The sequence below is a fragment of the Pundamilia nyererei genome, unplaced genomic scaffold (genome assembly GCF_000239375.1).
Source record: "Pundamilia nyererei isolate P.nyererei 1_Seehausen unplaced genomic scaffold, PunNye1.0 scaffold00059, whole genome shotgun sequence".
In the NCBI taxonomy this organism is placed as follows: domain Eukaryota; kingdom Metazoa; phylum Chordata; class Actinopteri; order Cichliformes; family Cichlidae; genus Pundamilia; species Pundamilia nyererei.
The window spans coordinates 2942074-2957709 of NW_005187460.1; the positions used below are offsets into that span (position 1 = coordinate 2942074).

At 41.1% G+C, this 15636-nt stretch overlaps 1 protein-coding gene across 2 annotated transcripts in view; it reads left to right on the forward strand.

The window, feature by feature from the left end:
• Nucleotides 1-15636, forward strand: part of prkcab (protein kinase C, alpha, b) — a 117498-nt gene that overhangs the window by 90465 nt on the left and 11397 nt on the right. Inside the window, exons 6-13 of one of the 2 annotated variants that reach the window (XM_005734651.1) lie at nucleotides 3365-3521; nucleotides 3652-3786; nucleotides 6969-7062; nucleotides 8776-8805; nucleotides 12331-12471; nucleotides 12573-12746; nucleotides 13253-13344; nucleotides 15252-15314. In XM_005734651.1, the coding sequence (XP_005734708.1) occupies nucleotides 3365-3521; nucleotides 3652-3786; nucleotides 6969-7062; nucleotides 8776-8805; nucleotides 12331-12471; nucleotides 12573-12746; nucleotides 13253-13344; nucleotides 15252-15314 (886 nt within the window). The remainder of the gene's footprint in view (nucleotides 1-3364; nucleotides 3522-3651; nucleotides 3787-6968; nucleotides 7063-8775; nucleotides 8806-12330; nucleotides 12472-12572; nucleotides 12747-13252; nucleotides 13345-15251; nucleotides 15315-15636) is intronic. The other variant, XM_005734652.1, reaches the window with a different exon arrangement.

Sequence of the window (15636 nt, forward strand, 5' to 3'; positions counted from 1 at the left end):
TGTGTGTGTGTGTGTGTGTGTGTGTGTGTGTGTGTGTGTGTGTGTGTGTGTGTGTAAATTACATACACAGCACATGCGCCACAGGTCTCTCTCTCACACACACACTTATGTAGAGTCTGTTAAACAGCAGTTTCTGTTTATCCACGTATGGCGTGCGCGCACACACACACGCCTGTGTGCCTGTGTCTAGTTAGGGTGTTTACATGCTTGCCTAAGTTTCTTTGGCGTTGTTTGGTGCCAGCGTTGCCATGGAAGTGACTGATGCCTGTGAGCACAGCCACAGCCAGCAGAGGGGAGGATTTAGATGAGAACGTGGGAGATTGTCCTTCTGCCGCTTGTTTCATTGTGTGTGTGTGTGTGTGTGTGTGTGTGTGTGTGTGTGTGTGTGTGTGTGTGTGTGTGTGTGTGTGTGTGTGGTGCGTGAGAGACGCAGAGAGAGAGAGGCGATAAGACAGGGAAGGTGAGTACTGTGCACTGGACAAAGAGTAAACTATGAGGTTAAAACAACACAACAATGAAAAAGAGAAGAGCTTTTGTCAATGTTTGCAACTCCAAGCAGGAGACCTATACTGCCCTCTACTGCATTAAGCTGGAAGTGCATGAAGCAATAGGAAGTTGATCAGACTGACTGACTCATTGATAGAATGTACTATATTTACCATTGTGTTTAATGATTTGTTTTGTTTTTTTATACATTGTGTTTTTGTTAGCTCACGTTATTCTTCTTTATTTTGGAAGAATTAATTTTGGCTGACTGGTTATGTTCCATACCAAATGGGCGAGGCCAGAGGTTGGAAGTCATGAAACATCAAAGGAACAATTTAAGCTTGGATGTAACTGGAAGAGGGTACATTAATACATGTAATATGTATGGATACATACAGCATATATACGGTTAACTCTAAGCTCTTGGCTTGTGAGCCATGGATAACCAAGTCCCTCCATGGGATGTACCACTGAATGGTTGAGGCTGTGACTGATATGAAGAAATGGTCAGCCTAAAGGACAACACACACGCTCTGATCAGCACAAGAACAGGCCCCGAGCTCCAGCTCCATAAAGGCTGGAGGTGCCCCAGCACATAGTAGCAGGATCTAAGATGCAAGGTGGGGCTGGGATAGTGTAGACGAACCTCTATGCTGCACATGTATTAGAAGTCCCCAAGTCCAGTGCCAGAGGTGGTTGAGAACAACACTAAGGCTAAGGTCCTGTGGGAATTCAACCTCCAGACAGAGAGGCAGCTGCTGGCCAACAAGCAGACATAGTGGAGGCTGAAGAGGCGGAGTCCCTGGGATGTGACAGTCCCAGAGAGCAGCAAGATCAGAAAGGAGTGCCAGGGGCTGAAGGCGGAACATCAGAGATCTCTATTCTTCTTCCCTCCTAGATATTCCACGATCAGTTCTAACTGGTATTATTGCAAAGTGGAAGCATTTATGAACTTAGCCACAAAGTGACGGGCCACACACAGTTACACAGCAGGCTTGCTGAGTGCTGAGGCACATAGTCCATTAAAAGGCACCAACACTCTGCCGACTCAGTAACTGCCAGGTTCAAAACCTCCTCTTGCGGTAACATCAGCACAGAAGCGGTGCTTCATGGGCGCTTCACGGCCTGGGTTTGTATGGCTTTTACATCCACAAATGTGAAATCCACCGGTGGAACTAGAACGAATAAGTTGTTCTTTTGTTGTTTTTCCAGAGCTGCTTTATCCTGCAGTGTGTCTGATTGCATTTAAATATACAGAGTGGGGAGAGTGGAGCTGAAAAACGTTATTTTACAGGATCAGTGGGATCCTGTTTCTGCTTTCCATCTGTTAAGAGTTTTGTCATTTCAAAATCTCAGATTTACATTTAGTGGCCTGTTGTTTAAAGTAGACTTTGTCCTTCCTTCCGTTCTTGCTTCTGTTTGATCCCTGTTATACATTACATCATATATGAGGGAGTGGCCATTTAACACTAGATGCTGTCGCCATGGTGATGGTGGCCCGCTCATGCCACCTCATCCCCCTGCTCCTGTTGCCGTTATCACTTGTTTTTATGTGATCATTTTTCATGTGTCCTTCACAATATCCGCTCACACATGTTTCCTGCGAGACAGTAAAAGACGTGTTTTCACCTCTTTTGCTTTCACTTTTGCTCATTTTGCAACAGAAAATGTGGCTTTTGGGCGAGCATTACACTTTTTTTTTTCTTTCTTTGATTTACGTGTACGTGCGCCCTAACACCCACCAGCATTACACTTCTGTTGGTGTTTTTTCACACTTATACTTAAGTGAATTTTGAGAGTATGCTTTGCCTTGCAGCACCTGTTATAAACATATGTGGTGCCTGATTTGATCAGCCATCTGCCTGTCTATCTAAAGAAGAATCCCATGTATACAGTAGAGTACAAACAAATAATTTGCTTCTGAGTGAAGGTCAGATCATTCTTGTTGGCTGTTCAGCCATAGAATGACTTGCAGTGACTCACCACTCTTTCTTTCTATCCATCCCTCTCATCAACACTTCATCTACGTTCTCCCATCTGTGTGCCTTTTAACCCCTGAGTCAGTGCGAAGTCACAGTCTTTGTGTTTAGCTGGGAGGTGGGTGGCAAATACTCTTACGCTTATATTTTTGGTAACTCTTTATAATATGGCCTGTGAATAATGGCATAATTCCCCTGTAATTAAATGAAATTTTAATGGATTTATTTTGAAATTATGCTCTAACTCCCTACAAAAATAAAGGCATAGTATGGCAGTAACAAGTCAGCTTTTTACAGGAAACAAAAGAATAATTATGCTGTAAGAAAATTTATAGTAATACTTTAATAATTTTAAATACTGCATAATTACAGGTAATATTTCTAAACAATATTCCCCGTCATATGTACACTGTACTTTCCTGGGCGTGTGCTGTATTACGGAGTGGATTTAATGTTCTGTTTGACTTTGTATTATTAATTTGTCCTGTTTTATATAATTACTTACTACTTATATGTATAATGTGTCTTCTCTCCTGTAAAATACCCAGAAGTCAGACAGGGGTAAGCCACTCCATAGTATGTCCCACTCCCCAAAAAGTAGAGCGTACTTATGATCTAAAATGAGGAAAACTTTTAGTTTTTCCACTGAATTACCAGGAAATCATACAGCACCTAAATAACACACTTCTTAGATTTACTTATAGCATAATTATTTCTTTGTTTCCTGTAAAAACCTGACTTGTTACCTCCTTATTCTAGTGTGCTTATTTAATATAATTACTTTGTAATTTCAAAATAAAATGCATTTAATTCAATTTAATTACAGGGGAATTACAGCCTAAGTCATGGGTTGTATCATAAAGTCTTACCATATTTTCTGTGTGTCGTATTTCTTCTAGTCGGAGAAGCCAGGAACCTGATTCCAATGGATCCAAATGGTTTATCAGACCCATATGTTAAACTCAAGCTCATCCCGGATCCAAAGAATGAAACCAAACAGAAGACCAGGACCATCCGTTCCTCTCTCAACCCGTGCTGGAATGAGTCCTTCACCTTGTAAGTGACAAAGTTTGTATGTGTGTGTTTGTTTGAATGACATTTTTATCATACTTTCATTAAATCAGGCGAATATTAAGCATGACATCACTGTGTTACTTTCCCTCCTGCTTTGTGTATATGTGCTCAGTAAGCTGAAAGCATCGGATAAGGACCGTCGTCTGTCCATCGAGGTGTGGGACTGGGACCGAACCACTCGGAATGACTTCATGGGGTCCATGTCGTTTGGAGTGTCTGAGCTCATCAAAGCTCCTACAGTTGGATGGTCCGTTATGTTTCTGACTCTCGTACACTCACTCATGCATTTCAACAATTAGAAATGTGGCTAAAGAAGCTTTATTTGATGGTTGTTCTATCAGTCAGTAAAAAAAGTAGAATTTACATCAATCAGTTCAGTAATTCACACTTTAAACTAATAGTGAACTAATTATATGAAACTTGTGGAGTGCTACGCGACTTTTAAAATCCAGGATGATGCCAGGATTTGGCAGAAGTCATAATAGTCCAACTTCCTTCATATTAAGCTTATTCTCTTTCCCCCTCACATAATAGCAATTGCTGTTATCATAATCTGTGGTAGAAAGCCAAGATAAGTGGTAAAAAACATAATGGAGCATCAGTAATATAAATGATATCTTCTATTACTGTGCTGTACTGAGTACCGTATGTATCACCGAGTACAGAGTTAGTGTTAAGTTACTGTTTCATGTGTGAACATCACATACATTTACAGTCTGGAAATAAACCCAGTGACACACACACACACACACAGACACACACACACTACATACCTTCATTGTGTTCCTAATTATGCATGGACCCAATTTACAATTACAAACATTAATGAATAAATTGTATTTATCAATGACACTTCAAATTTCCAATGATATCCCAGGTTAGAGGATGCCACTTATAATTGTGATAATTGTGGGAAGTTCTGCAGTTATGTATGTGCACCATGCTGTTATACTGTTGGAGGACTGCATGAATGGAAGGACTACTGTCCAGTAGCCTCATTTTCAGGCATCATTCATGCATTCATTGTTTGTGCATGATTGTGGGCATTCAGAGAGCTGAATAGGAGGATGGTCAATGTGAACACTTTTAGTTGGCTTTTGTCCGCGCTGTTTTATAAGAGTCAAAATACAGTTCGTACGTGTGTCTCTTTGTGTTTATATAAACAACCACGAGCTTTAAATTCTGTCAGTGCCAGTAACACTGGAAAGTCATATTTACAAAAACTCAGACCGCAATGGAAGCTAGTTTTAAACGTCATATTGTAGATCATCTGCTTTATTTAATATAGAGCTTATTTGTCATCGCAGGTTGCCAACTTGTAAAGTCGACATGACACTGACCACAACAAAACGGCTGCAGGGTGTGCGTAAAACAGACGGAAATGCCTTCTGCAGCCAGGTCCACTCACGCTGACAAACTTCACCTACTAGACTCATTTCCTCGCCTCTCCGTCTTTGTCTGGCTGCTTTGTCTCAGTCTGATAAACACACACTCACAGACCTGTTAAAATGACTCTTCCATAAACCATGTTAGCATACCTGCAGCGACTTAGCCTAAACCAAGTCTGATTGACTGCTGCTGTGAGCACAGTTATAAGTTCTGGGAAATGCCTGCAGTAGTTTCCAAGACACCGGACCAAAACATTTTTAGGCGTACTGTATGCATGTGTGCGCGCTGCTATTTTTTTCACTGGTTATTACAGGTCGTTAGACAAGTGGCTGGAAGATGTCTATACTGGAAGTAGAGGAGGACTCTGCAGTCCTGTGAGAACTAAATACATCCTTTAGCAGTAATAAGTTGTAGTAACTGTTTTCTGTGTGACTTTGTCATTCTCTTACATCAATAAGGAGGAATTTTGGCCCGCTCGTCTTACCACTCTTCACTCTTAACGTTGCTTCTATTCATTGAGGTTTGGGGACATTTATGCACACACTCTTAAGGTCCCATCACACAGGTTGAGGTCTAGACTTTGACTGGGTCATTGCAGCACTTAATTATTTGCTTTTTAAGCCATGCTGTTGTAGATTTGCTGTTGTGCTGGGGCTCAAATTCCCATTGGCCAAGCTTTAGCTGTCAGGCAGATTACCTTACATTTACCTCTAGAATACTTTGGTATACAGTGGAGTTCATATCCTGTGGCTGCCCACAAGCCCAAATCATAACCCTTCCACCACTCCAAATCTAAACTATGATATGTGTAACATGATGTAACTGAGGCTAAAATGGTGCTTTATGGATTTTTGCAGCGGCTGTCCACTCCTGGGAAGATTATTGTCATGTTTCGGCTGTGTGCAGGGAAGAGAAGGACCCAAACACAAAACTCACCGAGACAAAAGTTAACTCAAAATACTGCTTTATTGCAGGCTTGGAAAGGAAACAAAGAAAAAAACTAAACTGAGAAAACTACAAATAACTCATACATGAAACCACATGGCGAATCACACAACTATGAGGGAGATTACAACACTGACAAAGAGAAACACAGGGCTTAAATACACTGAGGGATAACGAGGGAATGAGACACAGAAGGAGAGCACAGCTGGGAGTAATCAGGCTGGACGAGACAAGGGAAGCAAAACTAGAAACACTGACATGAGACACGGACCTTCAAAGTAAAACAGGAAACACACTGACTGAACTCTAAACATGTAAACTTAACAGCAACTGGGAGAAAGAACATAGGAACCTGAAACATGGTACAGAAAGGCACAGTAGACACAACATGGAACACATGGAAAGTCATATTACAAGAACTAAGCCTATGACAACCATAACTGAAACCTAGGGAAATAATAACTATAAAGATCAAAACAGCACAACCCACATGAACATAATGAACACAGGAACACAAGATCTCTTCAAAATAAAACAGGAAACATAAGTCGCAGACATGACGACCTGAACTTGACAACGTAAGACACAGACATGAAACACATGAAGGGCAAGGGAGACTTAACAAGGGTGGAAGACACAAAGGGAATCTAATAACAAACTATAACATGGCATGGCATGATAAAAAATGAACTAGAAAACCTGGAGGGCTTAAACGTAAACCATAAACTAAAACTCAAAATGCAGGGTCAAAAGACCCAGGATCGTGACAATTATAGCATTGTGTTAACACTCACATGAATGTTTCAGACCAGCAAACTTCCCAAAATTCTGCTTTTATAGAGGCGCCTCACACTTACTGATAATCAGTTAATCAAGTGCATTTGATTAGCACCACCTGGCTGCTGCTTACCCACTTAATTAAGCAGTAAGGGCATACTTAGTTTTCCACAGGACGACATAAAGTCTTGTGTATTTCACGTGACTAAGTGTTTACTGCTCACAGAACAGATTGTGATGTGTTTTGAAAACTGAACAATAAATGCACTCAGTTTTTGCACATTTCGACAAACATCTCTCTGCTTTCTTTACTGTCAGGTACAAGTTGCTGAACCAGGAAGAGGGAGAGTACTACAATGTTCCCATTCCCGAGGTGGATGATGTCAACCTTGAGCTCCGACAGAAGTTTGAGGTGAGGAGCTGCGCGACTTCTAACTCTAATAAAGGCATAACTAGATTTCCTTTGTCATACGTGTCTATTGTACTTGTACGCACTCATTTTAACAAAATGTGTGGCCCTGTCACCATGGTAACCTCATCCCGTTCCTACTTGTGCTTTTCACCCTGTGCGCCTGAGAGGGAGATCGTTTTCTCCCGGCATCCAAATGAGCGCTCTTGTTTTTTAAATTACAATTGTGTATACTGTGCATTAAAAGCTTGGCGAGCTGAAACAAGAAGGTGCAAGCAGCACAAATAAGACCGCGCAGAAGCGGGAGACAGAGCGGACAACGAAGGATGCAAATCCCAGAGACCCCTATGTGGGAAGTACAGCAGCAGATGATAATTTATCTTTCTCACGCTGGTGCTCGCTGCAGAAGCTGCTATTCAACAAGTCTATGAAAATCGTAACTGAAAATCGGCTTCAATTAAAAGGCAAGAAATACAATAAGTGTTTCATAGGCACAGGTAGTTTTACTTTAGAAGAAAAATTTATAAAATATGCATGACAACAGTTGTGTGTATTGAAAAAAGCTCACTTAGAGGTTTAAACTGTAAGTTTGTGCACATGAAGTGCCACAATCCCATGTGGACCGCTGGGTTTGTACTCTGACTCGAGGGTAGCTTTGTTGTTGAATTGGAAAGGTAAGCTTTGAGGCTACATTTCCCAGGCCTCAGTGGATTTGACCATAAGCTGTTTGCAGCAGCAGAGATTTAAAACATTAACGTTCAAGATGTTTGAAAAGAAAAAACAATTTTAGTTTTTTTATTATGTTAACATTTGAGTAAAACATGAGAACTCCCAAGAAGCCCTCATACACTGTGTCAAAGAGTCCTTGATGTCTAAACTTTGATTATTTTTTAAATTGAAAATCATGTTTTTCGTCTGGATTTCTCCCTCAGTTGCGCTTCCAGGCTCACTAAGATGTTTAAACATATTTGATTCCACATCACTTTTATAATTCAAAACTGAAACGATGCGTAGTCGTTTAAAAACACCACTAAAGGCTTTGAAAATGTTTCACATTGACATGTTTAGAGCCAAGTGAAATAAGCATGCAGCAGCCCCAGCACAGTCCTTCTAATCAAGTCAGTGGAAGCAGGCTTTACAGCTAACGTTGGCTCTCTAGTGGCCTCGCTGTCGACTGCAGGTTGTTCATTATTTTAACACCTTACAGCATGCAGCCTTAAATAAAACTCACGACCTCTTTATGTCCATATTATTAAGGTGGCTGCTATATTGAACAGTGCAATGAAAACAGGTGCAAAACTGCAAGAGATTTTTTTTAAAAAACAGGAAAACCGAGACGGCAGAGAGCGAGAGGCGTTTTATTAAAGTCCAGCCCTGCGCGTGGGCAGGCGGAGGTTTTAATACTCTGTGTAAACTCACAGCAAGTCCTCAAAGCGCCGACTCTCTCTGCTTTGTTTTTAATTTTTTCGCTTCTTTTCTCTCCACGCCGTACGACGCTGACCTCGACTTTCCTCCAAGGCTCGCGTCTATGCACGACTGTGCGGTTGCCGTGGAAACTAAGGCGGGATGCGACAGATGTGACAGAGCAGGAATCTCTCTGTTTTCCGGGCCAATTACGATTTTAGGATTACAAGTGATCAGAATAATATCTTCTCTTGTCTCTGTCCACACGCTCGCACACACCGGCTAACCTTTGAGTTTCCTCCTTTCTTCTAGGACTGCCAGTTAAATATCCACTATCTGAAGGTAGCTCCCCTGCCTGCTTCATCTAATTTTTTTTCTCTCACTTGTAGCTTGCCTCGCACTTAATTTACTTACCAAATTAGGATTGTTTGTGAATCTCTGCTGGGATTCCACAAATCAATCTGATTTACTAACAATGGCTTTCAACAGCACACAGTTGAATCAGCCCAATTTGCTTGCTGTTACAGACCCTTTGTAATAAATTGTCTTCTTTCTCTAACTCCTCTCGAGCACTCTTATACTCTCTCCTTGTCTCAGGCTCATAATCACATGTAAGCATAAAGTAAAACGAACCACACATTACGATGAATGAATGACACATTTTGAGGTTTTCACAACTCCTGGTGTGTTCGCATTGAAGCAAAGTCTGACATTTGCAGCACTTGCAAATGGCTGCAGAGGAGTGGCTCGCAATTTTTCAAGCCTGTGTTAAAGCAATAGTCAGGTACAAGCAGTGGAAAAAAAGAAGGGTTCTGCTTGCAGTAAACATTCCTCCACCCGCTGACGCCACCCATTAATGCATCCCCCCTTTTTTATTCCAGTGTCAAGGACAAAATCCACAATCCTTGTTTGGTGCACAAATATATTCAAAACGATAGATGAATTCCTGCCAGGGTTTTACATCAAAATTGTAGATGTAGAACCTTCGTGCCACTAGACAAATAAATCAATAAATAAAAGAAAGAATGAATAATTTTAAAAACAGAAGGCATTTTTCATCTTGACCTCGGGAGGATGGATTCGGTAGCATCAGAAGCTTGAGGAAAGAAACTGCTCTGAAGTCCGGTAGCGCTGCAGCAGATGCTTCTGTATTACTTACGGGCTTTGTGCAGACAGCTCGCCAGTATCTCTAATACTGGAATGATTGGTGCCAGTGATCTACTGGGCGGTTTTAATCAGCAAAGCCTGCTGTTTCCAGTTGTTTTCTGTTTCTCTGTAAACTTTAACACAGGACACAAGGCAAAGTAGACAGAGCACTATGTTGGTAAGTATCTGCTTGATCTGTGTAGCTCAGACTGCTAAAACATGACATTAGCTATATATAGAATGACTCAGAAGAATAAAAAAAATCTCTGAACTACAGAAAGTGCTCCAAACTGACTGCAACAACTTCATCTTTCATGCAGGAGGTTCAAAAACATTTAAGCAACATGAAAAATAAAAGAACAAAGAAAGCGAATGACTTAAATTCCTTTTGTGTTTTTAGTCTTTAACAGTTTCATTATGATTATAAAGATGCCGCGTGTACACTCTTTAGCTTATGTCCCTCATATCTTCTAACACACAAACAGCAGACAGCAGTCTGTCGTCTGTCCCTCTGTTGTAAACTTATGGAGCACAGAGAAGTTTACCGAGAGGCTCTGTAAGACAAGATTAACACCTTTAAGTCCAATCCATGATGTTTTCTTAAGTCTTTTTGAGAAAGATACCGGCACAAACCCCAAAGGCAGACTTTCCAATTAGTTTTATTATTAGTCAAGAGTCTAAATGTTAAAATATGAGGCACTGATGAACACTCACACATGCCAGATCCCTCAACACAGTGGCAGTCCTAGATTTATTAAGAGACCAGTGAGTGGCTGCTTTGTAACGGTTTGCCTAACTTTTGTGTGGCCACAGCATCTTTGTGTCGATATTGTGTGAGTGCTTGTGTTGGAGACGTGCCGGTTTCCTTTTATACGCTATACACCGGCAGCTGGTCCATGTTAGATAGGTGCAGTTTTGTGTTTGAGGAATGACCACTAGGTGTCCTTCCAAGGTAAGGGTATCGGTGGAGCAAGCGGTGGAAGCTGAACTTCAGTTGCAATCAACAGCACGACCTAGTGTTTACCGTCTTATTCAAATGTGTTACTATTTAATAAAAAGAGCAGCAGCAATGCGGCATGTCAGATCTACCTAGCAACATAAAACAATTTTGTGTGCAATTTCAAAATAAAAGCATCATTTTTTATCTCATATTTTTGTTTCCACGTTATTTTTAGGCCTGTAACACCTAAAATTGAATTAAAGGGAGATTTTAACTCCAAATTAAATATGGCCTGTACTCTGGCCTGCACTGTGAGCTGCTGTGAGCTGACCTCAGCTGTGGAGTTACCACCCTAGGGAACCTCGAGTGTGGTCACGCTGACTGTAGACTGCTGTTTATTTAGATTTTTCCTGTCTCCCGCGCTTTTGCGCACTCCTGCAAATATCTGGTCAGTTCATTTTCATCACAGTTGTCTCCTCTCCACCTCAATTACACTTGGACTGTCAGGTGAAATTCATTAACCGCAGTGAATTAGTGGATCAGGCGGCACTCGGGGTCAAAATGAAAATCACTCATCCCGCCCTGCTTGTTTACTGACATACCTACTTAATGTTTAGAATAATCAGCTGCTCACTGACCTAACCAGATGTACGCGTAAAACCACGTGACCCGAGTCCAATAAATATGTGATAAGTATTATGTGAAGTATTCCGTCACATTTAGTAAAGAGTAGAGAAACGGTTGTCCTGGAAACGGCTCTCGTGGCTCACACTGGTTGTATGTTTTACTTTTTGTTGTTGTTTTTTGTGTGCTCCATCTGACAGAAACAGACAACCGCTGGACCCGTGATGGGAGCTGGCAGGGTCCTAATTGCCCCTTTTTTTTGTTCAAAGACGCTCAGCAGAGCAGTGATTATAACAACAGGGATCCTCACAACACTGGCAACCCCCGCTGACTGTCCACCAGACAGTTTCCCAAAATGCACCAGTAGTGAGATCTCGCTGAATAACCGAGGATGTTTGAATATAACAAAGAAACTGCCACGCGTGCCAGAAAAAAATTAGATGCTGATTACTGTCGGCTCTGGAAGGATTAAACAAGCTTGACTTTATATTTTCTTGTGATTATGCAGCAAACCTGTTTTTCTTGTCTTTTTTTTTGTATGGATGCATGTGTCTGTCATTGCTCTTTGTAACGATATCACAATGTAATAACTAACAATTACAGAAGCAACTCCCATGCATTAATGTGATTGTCAGCATGCGAAACATTTTAAAATATCTCCAGAGAGATTGAAAATGTAACAAATCACGAAAACTCCATTTGTAAAATGTAACCTTAAATGAGGTGTAAATATGTTACAGCATGCTTTCGTGTAAAGAACTGTCACGTTGACCATAATTTATTAGAATTTGTTGCATTTTCAAACATTCCGAAAGATATTTTTATCACATTTTGACATGTTTTTGTTGGTATTACATTGTGAGTTGTTACAGTATGGTTTTCTGATTTTTATATCTTATCATAAACTGGAAAACAACAGCAACGGGTGGCATGTATACTTCCTTCATCCTCTTGACTGTCACAAATTAAGGTGGTGGTGATTAAGTTCTTTTCTTTAACTTTGCTGGGATCATGCTTACAGTTATTTACAAGCAAAAACAAAATCTGAAGCACAGAACAAAAATGTGCAAACCTTATCCACGCTCAAACTCTAATTTGACTCTATTTGGCACGTGAGCGAATGCAGTCTGTATCCTAACACACGTCTGTCTCTGCAGAAAGCAAAGCTGGGACACGGTAAGAAAGTGATCACGCCATCAGACCACCGGCGGTTCAGCTTCCCGTCAGGGAATATGGACCGGGTCCGACTCAATGACTTCAACTTCCTGGCTCTGCTCGGGAAGGGCAGCTTCGGCAAGGTGAGAGAAAATAGATGCTCCTGAGCTTTTTCATTTGCTTGATTTTTTTTTAATCTTTGTCTTATGGTGGCTTTGGCTCTTGGCGTCTCCCCCCGTTGCAGGTGATGCTGGCTGAGATGAAGTCGACGGAGGAGCTGTACGCTATAAAGATCCTGAAGAAAGATGTCGTGATCCAGGACGACGACGTCGAATGCACAATGGTGGAGAAGAGAGTCTTGGCCCTGAGAGACAAACCGCCCTTCCTCACGCAGCTCCACTCCTGCTTCCAGACAGTGGTGTGTAGAAACTTCAGCCCCTGCTGACGTCAAAGTTTTTAATCACACTTCCAAAAATATCCGTTAAATTTACAAAGGGAGCCGTTACTTAGTGCTCAATCTGTGTGTCCTATTGTGTGTGTCTGTCATTACGTCTATATTTGCTTTTCCTACTTACATTTATTTGAACGGCGCTCCTGCAGAGAAAATTGAAACTGAACTGAGACCACCCTTTGAATACAAAGTCCTCCTGTATGACGTCAACTCTGTGCGTAGACGGAGTCCTTAAATAAAATTATATTTAATGATCAAACCTTTGTGTCCTATAATATAGATCTATAATCTGTACAGCAGGCTTTAATAGAAGAATTATTCAGTCTGAATTATACTGTAACTCTAAGATATATGGCTGTAGACTTTTAAACACTGAATATTATATCTGCACAGATTCACAGTGTGAGGTGTTTATCTTTATGTAACCTTGGACAATAACAAATTTTTTTTCTTCTTTTTTTGTGTGTGTGTAGGATCGGTTGTACTTTGTGATGGAGTACATTAACGGAGGCGACCTCATGTATCATATCCAGCGTATGGGCAAGTTTAAGGAGCCACAGGCTGTGTAAGGATGTTGATGTTGATATCCTGCAGGCAGCTTACATGTTTTATAGTCACGTCAAGTTATTTAAAAGTACACATACTTACAGTAATGATGCCCCAGTACTATAGTAGAGTAATGTGTGAACTATAGTATTCCTTTTAACCTGGTACATATTGACAAGATGAGTGTCAAATTAAGAGGAAAATCATATTGAAATAACATTATTTTTAGGTGATTCTAAGATATGTTATATTTTAAATATAACAATATGATTATGCTAGATAAAAGGCTGAAAACAGAGAGTCTCGGTGCAGCTCATGGGCCAGTGGTGTCTGAGTATTCAGGATGCACCATTCTGGTATTTGTACTGGTGACTCTAAGCTGATGTATGGCCCTATCTATCCAGTTCAGTTCTATGATGTCATGTAGCGTGGAGGGAGATGAGTGAGGACGAAGCCTGGACATGCAGTATCACCTACACAGGCAGCTTATTTCTTGAGTAAGAAAAGTAAACAAGTAACACTTGTAGAGGACTTAAGAGAAACAGCTTATTTTGGCTGAAAAACGAGCTATTGTGGCTACGTTGGGAAAGTGCATCCTCTTGCATAAGCTTTTATTTGCATGGCTCCATGTATTTTGATTGCCTTGTCTGTCATCGTCTTGGTAACACAAAAGCAGTTCAGTAAATTTCTCTTCCTACTTGTTTTTTATTTGCAACAGTTAATTTGTGAACTCAGGCCATGTTTAAGTTGGACCCAATGCTGCCTTTAACATTTAAAAATAATTCCCGTTCTGTTCCTCACAATGGGGACTAGGGCTTATTAATTCAATTTTGGGATCGGTACTTAATAAGATTTTCGTCAAGGGAGATCAGGATTAGGAATGAGTATATCAGAACGATCAGAGCAACAGAAATTTGGTTAGAGAGGCAAAGCTGAGAAGGTTTGCAAATGTGCAGAGGAGAGATAGTGGACATACAGGACGAAGGATGTTGAAGATAAAGCTGCCAGGCATGAGGAAATAAGGAAGACAACAGAGAAGACTGATGAATGGAGTGAAGGAGGACTTGCAGAGGGTTGCTGTGAGGAGGATGCTGGGGTTAGGGTGAGATGGAGGCAGATGATCTGTTGTACTGACGCCCAAAACTTGAAGAAGGCTCTGCGTCAGCAGATATCGAATCAGATTGTAACTGAAAACGCTGGATCAGTGCATTCCTGCAACAAGGGGAAAAAAGCACTACTACCTTTCATTCATTCACCTTTCCTGTCACAATATGAGTGTGACTAAAGCCCCGTCTACCTGGTTACACACTGCTTTGCACCTGACGGTTGGTTCAGTTGCGTGGGTATTTACAGCTCCACCAAACGTCAATCAACGCGATGCTTCATTCTTCACCCGTGTCGTAGCTGAGACGAGTTTAACTCCCCCCACTTCAAGTGGTTAATAGTTATTTTGCTTGCCTCTGCTGTCGCTGGATTTCATTGACACTCCATGATCTGTGGTCTCCACACTGCTGCTAGTCATACTTTCTACGCCCCTCACAGGAAGCACTTCTCTGTAATTTCAACTCTTTTCATTCTGTCCATCAGAGCAGACTTGTCAAATAGGTGTCAAGAAATATAACAGCCTACTTTCAGAAGAGAGCGAAAAAAAAACGCAACAAAAAATGACAATCTACAACACGAAGCACCGTCTGCTGAAAAGACGCATTACAAACTCCAGCTGAAAGTTTTTATTTGGTGCATTTTCCCTCAGTGACACACTCTGGCTTGCTCATAGTGTCAGGTCACCATGATTTGTAATTTATTATTCTTTAGGGAAAGGGAACCTCGTGTATTGCTTTAATATATTCCCAGACAGTTTTCTTTTGGGAAGATATACAGCCTATTTTATGGCTCGTATATTATGTCTGTTTTTCAATTTTGCAGGTTTTATGCCGCAGAGATTGCTGTCGGTTTGTTTTTCTTGCACCGAAAGGGGATCATCTACAGGTGGGTGACAGGTGTTGATGCTTGTCATGATGTTTCATCACTAACTGCATTTAATTTTAACACTCGAGCACTTTTTTACTGCAAGCCTCAATCGCCTCTTCAGACACACATTCGTACAGACGATTGACTCACCGGGCCCAACCTGTGGTTCAGTGTCTTTCCCAGTGATAATCAGGAAGGAGCCGAGGATTTAATCATTGACCATCCTGTTAGTAGATAACCCGCTCTATCTCCTGAGCCCCTAAACAAAGAGATTAAAATGGACATGTAGCTACGCCTTGATCGTCAGTCTTTCCCTAAGCCACAGTATTACATCCATACT